At 37.2% G+C, this 5,816-nt stretch overlaps 1 protein-coding gene across 1 annotated transcript; it reads right to left on the bottom strand.

Moving 5' to 3' along the window:
• Positions 1–514: 514 nt before the first annotated feature.
• LOC117320332 (G2/mitotic-specific cyclin-A-like) lies at positions 515–4,396 on the bottom strand. Its single transcript, XM_033874938.1, has 7 exons — positions 4,273–4,396; positions 3,692–3,953; positions 2,771–2,901; positions 2,250–2,473; positions 1,886–1,961; positions 1,431–1,559; positions 515–706 (listed from the first exon to the last, which is right to left on the bottom strand). The coding sequence occupies exons 2-7, from the start codon at positions 3,810–3,812 to the stop codon at positions 581–583; spliced, it is 807 nt and encodes a 268-aa protein (XP_033730829.1). The 5' UTR covers positions 3,813–3,953; positions 4,273–4,396; the 3' UTR covers positions 515–580.
• Positions 4,397–5,816: the final 1,420 nt, after the last annotated feature.

Genomic DNA, 5,816 nt, shown 5'->3' on the forward strand with positions numbered 1-5,816 from the left:
AAAAGGGGGGGCCCCCCCCCTTTTTTCTACCATGTTGCATAAAAAATACTCTACTACAACATTGAACTAGAAACTATGTAACACAATGTATCAAAAAAATCAAACTAAAATTAGACGGAAATGTCAACTAAATGTTTTACAAAAAAAATTGGTTTAAACAAGTTAATCAGCTTTTATTAATCACGCTTGATGGCTCAGATGGAAGCGGGTAAGGGGGTCTCTGTGTGTGGGAGGAAACTAGCGTCCCGAGAAAACCCGTATGATCGGGCAGGTGACCCCCATACTTTTCACGTCCGATTGGCAGATCAATACTCCCCTTGTCTGGGTGAAATGCATAGTGGGTTACCACCACCCACCCACCATCAACATACTTCCAAGCCATGGGCCCAGTCCTGTTGTCACTATCTTTTAAACCCATTATAACAATGAAAATTTTAAAAGCACTGTTTGTACAAAGTAACTAGAAATTGTTAGTCATGCAGAGACAGTACTGCATCACAATGTGTCATGAAAATTTAGCTTTTTAACAAATTGAGAGAAAATTGGATCATGCACTCTCCCACTACAATAATATACCACATCAACTTACCCATGGTTGCTCAGCTCCCATAGAGTAGCTGGCTAGACATGTGGCGGCCGCAGACAGTAAACTTGGGCTGTACCTCAGGAACGTTTCACAATCCACCAAGCTCAGCTCAATCAGCAACTATAGAAATATTACATAAGACATGAAAGTTTTACATTTGAGTATCAAACTACATCATAAAAGACAGTGACTTGTGCAATTTACAATGCGACACCATCATTCAGATGTGATTAAAGTTCCAAATTTTGTGATATCGCTTTTTAGGGCTGGGTATTGCGGACCAAAACCGTATTGCAATATATTGCAATATTCAACAGAAACTTGCAATACGTATTGCAATATTATTGACCTTAGTACCATCAACTTGCTCGTCGTCCGCCATTTTTCGTTTCTAGTAAACAATCATAATCTCGAAAGTGCTTGATTTTAACGTAGATGTCCCATACGGCCAAGCGCTTTAGAGACAACGAAACAGCGCCCCACCAATACGACATCATGACGTTCTTCGTGTGTTTTCTTTCACGTTTACATAAGTAATTTACGCTATTGGTGCCAACACATAATGTTAAATCAGTGATTAATATGCCTTTTTGTTAACCATCGCGATATACCGGTTTCCAGGGTTTGTGTACCGGTATATCGTATCGACCTGCCAAATTCGCGGTATACCGGTATTTCGATATTATCGCGCACCTCTATCGCTTTTTAAAACTGACAAGAAAATTCAAGCGTTTGTTGATTTGTTAAGTCTCAAAAAATGACAGTTACCAATTGCATATAATTCACCATGTCTCATCTGCTTCGATCCGTCCAGCTTTGTAACAGCTTTTTTGGAAAAACTTACCATTGCGAGTGATTTGGTCTTATCATCACAGCCAGCTTGCTTGAGGAAATGGTCACAGAACCAGTTAGCAGTGGGGGGAGAGATGTCAAACTTCAGTACTTTTAAGATGAGATGTTCCATCCTCAACACCTACAAAATAATACTCAAATCTCAACAAGTGCTGTGAAGTAAAAGTATTTAAAAAGCTTTTGTGAAGTGAATTGTGTCAAATTTCCCAGGCCATAGACTTTTTACACTTTAAAAGTATGAAATATGAGGTACTTTTTCGTATTGCCTATTCTTCAGACCATTGATGCAAGTTTTAAAATGATTAATGGTTTTATGGTTGCACAAATGCTGCAAAACACTATTTAACCCAGGATGCATCAGTGTTATTCATTTGAGAAGGGGAAAAATTACTGCTAGTTGTAGACATCTACTGATAAGAGTTTGTAGGAAAGTAAACAATTGCATACTTGTTTCTTTGTGTATGTGTCATCTGTGATGTAAGCAAACTCTCCAACATCTGGGGGATAGATCTCTTCATATTTCCTGTCAATCAAAAAGAACAAATAAATCATCAACATTTTCAAAACATTTTCAAAAGGAATTGGCTAACTTACACATGCTACAAAATCAGGAACAGAGAGAAGGGAGTTATTTAAACAGTACTATAACAAATAAATTATAAACATTTTCAAGCACTTCCAAAAGAAATTGGCTAACTTAGACGATACAAATTCAGAAACATGAAACAAAAAATTATCGATTGATCAATTATCTCAACCTCCGCTTCAGGGAAAGCAGGGTTCCCTGTAGAGTTTTTTTTTATCTACTTACGATGCAAGGAACATGCTAGCTGCACCAACCAATTGCAGTTTGCCCCTCTGGACAGCCATTGTGGACAGAAAACGGTCTATGTAGTTGATGGCAAGGAACAGCGTCTCGCGATGAAGGTTGTATTCCTCGGACACTTCCACTAACCAATCGACCAGAATACACCTCATAGAACTTGTGATGTCTTGTTGTTTCTTCATGTAGCCAGCTTTGGGTCGGTTTTTCAGCTGAATAGACAAACGAACGTAGTATCAAATGGAATATTACCATAACGTATGATTTGCCATCTTCATCCTTTTTTCAGTATCAAACTTTCAAAGTCTACAAATCAAACGATTTGTATTAAACCAACAAGAGCAAGGCTATGCGAAATATTGGTAATGAGTGTTCATGAACCAAGGCTTATTTCACAAATTGGGTTCTATGGTATTATCAGACAACAGCTTGAGAAAACAGTTTTATGCTTCATGAACACTATCATTACATTATCAATTTCTATATATATAGCTAAATTAAATACTTACTTCAGCTTCTCTTAAATGTGTGTAAATTTCTTCTGCATACTCTGGGACAGTTGTGATAATAGCTTCTCTGTTTAAAGGTTTTTTCTCCTCTTCTGCTACATCATGTGAAATATCTAGCACCATGGGAGAATCTGGAACACAATTTACCACATTATACTCTCAATGTCATACTAAATTCTAAGCTAAAATGATTTAGGTTTGAGTAAAGAATTAATATTTGTATGCAGTCTACTTTTTTTCTTTCAGTCTAAAACAGTAATGTTTCAGGACCAGATCAAATTTTGGGTAACCTGTCTTATTTTCAAATGCAAGTCCCCTATCATCCAGTGAAAATTCATTTCCACCATTTCGATGTTCAGAATTGATAGCATATTTGTGTTGCATTTCAGGTCGTTCGACTCATTTTGAGGGAGATCCCTCTCAGATCGCTTCCTCACCAACAGCTATTCCAGAGGTTTCTGATGTTTATTCAGTTCTCTTTTCACTTTGGCTGGAGTTCAGACATTCCGTCACCAGCCAGTATTTGAAATATTTGAAAAACCATCAGAAACCTTTAGATTAACTAACATGGGAGATGCATTCGTCTTATCATGGCTTTTTTCGCACTGGATGTGACCTTTTTTTCTCTCATTTTGATGAATTGGGAAAGAATTTTTCAGGAGTAAACTGCAAATTTGGGAATTTTGCTTAAATATGAAATAATTTAAATTTGGAATGTGACCAATCTACCTTCAGAAAAAACACTGCTGATGCATGGGAGTTGTATCATGGCCATATTCACTTTTTAATTAAAAAAGAAACTGGTTTCATCAACCAATATATGAGTATTCATGAAACATACTGGGATACAATAGGATAAAATTATGTTGTGTAAAATTGACAGGTATTTGAAAAAGAGTATCTCGCTCTGAAATATCTCACCAATACTGTCATCTATGCAAATAAGAGAGTTGTTTGCTGCTGTAGAAAGAGGTTCACGGAGACGGTTTAAAGTTGTTACAGCGTCTGTCAATTGCACTTTGGTATCAGCACTTGCCACCATGTTAGCAGACACTGGCTTGAGTTCTTGTAATGTTTTCTGATCATCAACAAATATGGAAAATGGCTGAGCAGCCTCCTTCTGCCCAAAAGTCTTTGCTTGTCTTGAAAATGTATTTTCATCTTGGAATGCTTCTGTGCCAGCCTGTAATGCAGAAAACAAATATTTCTGTAAATGACAAAGCTTGCCTTTTATACTTAATAGTTCAGCGGAACAATTGTCCGTTGGTTTCATAACCAGTGTTCAAATGTTCAGACAAAGAGAATGGTAAATATATAGACCTACTTAATAAAATAAGGTAAACCTAGTCATCCCATTTCGAAATATGAATTATTAACAGACCTATACAAATGAAACGTGGATTCTGGCTTGTCTTTGAATCCAAACTTGGGACAATGACGAATTTCTCTGTTGGCTGGCAGCCGCCACGTATTTTCAATGAAAATGTGAATGTAAATCTTACCTTAGCAGCTCTGAAAGGCTGTACTCTGACTTGGTTGGTTATAACACCCAAAGCAGCTCTTTTAGGTGCATTATTCCTTGGTGCATTTTTTCACCCGACGTGTTGTTTGGTTTCAGAGTCCTGGAAAGCGTCAAAGACGAAAGTCGACATTTGAAGTCGAAATGTCACCGACACGCTGCCTCCTCTAAAACGAATATAAAAATAATGTGAAAGCACACAAAGTTGCCTTCTTGTCTGCAGCTAGATTACACTCCAACAGACATATAGGCTTAATTGAGGCTTCTGAATCAGTTCTTGTCAAGTGAACTCAAGAAAAGATTTTGAACAGTGTTTTCCTCAGCTGAGTCAATCTGGATTGAAACGAGGCAAGCCGGTTGAATTCCCCGCTGGCGACGGATATGACCAATCAGATGGCTCGATTCATGATCACATGATACACAAGGCAGATCGAGGCATTCTGTTCGGAGTAATATTTACCTAAGAGTTTTACCACCTATACAGATAATCAATTTAGAAACCACTCGAAAAATAAATTAGCGGACTTTTCAATTTGCCCAAGCGCACGCCGGCCCCGTGAAACGGACCGAATGAAACTCAATATGCCCCAGACTTCTTTTTATTTCAGTAATAAAAGGTTAAAACCCAACAACATTGATTTAAAGATACAATATACCATACATTTTTTTTCTTGAACTAGCTAGGCTACCAGGAAATTTATAAGAAACGGTTTTTTTTTAAATAAAGAATAAATAGATAAACAAATAAATAAATAAACACTCTCTTGTATCGTGAAAAATTACCATTGATTGGATAGTTTTTCCCAAGCCGTGTGCCAAGCAACAAAATACAATAGGAATGACCTTACAGACGAAGATCTAATGTATCCGAGAACTACAAATATTAATTACATTAAAACAGGGACGTATAATAATATATATGTCCCTGATTAAAACAACACATTGAGCAAATATATATATAGCAGGGTATGCGTGTCACACTAATTTAATTGATACGTTATTGATCTTTATAAATGATCACGGCTACTACGGACAAACTCTTTCAAGAACTTAAAACGATGCATGATATTCTTTTTTCAATACATCCAATGTACGATTTGTTGGTAGGAACTAGCCGCGATAACGTAGCTCGGGACGACGGTCGGATAAGAAAAAACTCGTATCAGGTATAGGGACGGGCCCATCCACTCTTGTAATAATATATCTTTCTTGCTGTAAGCTTGTGGCTGGACACATACTTTTGGAATGATGTTTTATTAAAGAATGAAACATTTGAACTTATTTGATTTTATTTCATTTTTCCGTGCGTAAAATTTTGTCGCCCATTCTTAAAGATTTGATTATAGATTCTTTTCCGTTTTACATCCACCCCCTCCAATGTTCATGATTATTATCGCTTCTTTTCTTTTTGAGCAGGCAACGCATTCCTCCCCCCCCCCCCCCCCCCCCACCCCCCCCCCCCCCCCCCCCAAAAAAAAATAAAAAAATTAAAAAAAAAACAAAAAAAACTGTTTAAATTTTAACCCT

The sequence above is a fragment of the Pecten maximus genome, unplaced genomic scaffold (assembly GCF_902652985.1).
Source record: "Pecten maximus unplaced genomic scaffold, xPecMax1.1, whole genome shotgun sequence".
Classification (NCBI taxonomy): Eukaryota; Metazoa; Mollusca; class Bivalvia; order Pectinida; family Pectinidae; genus Pecten; species Pecten maximus.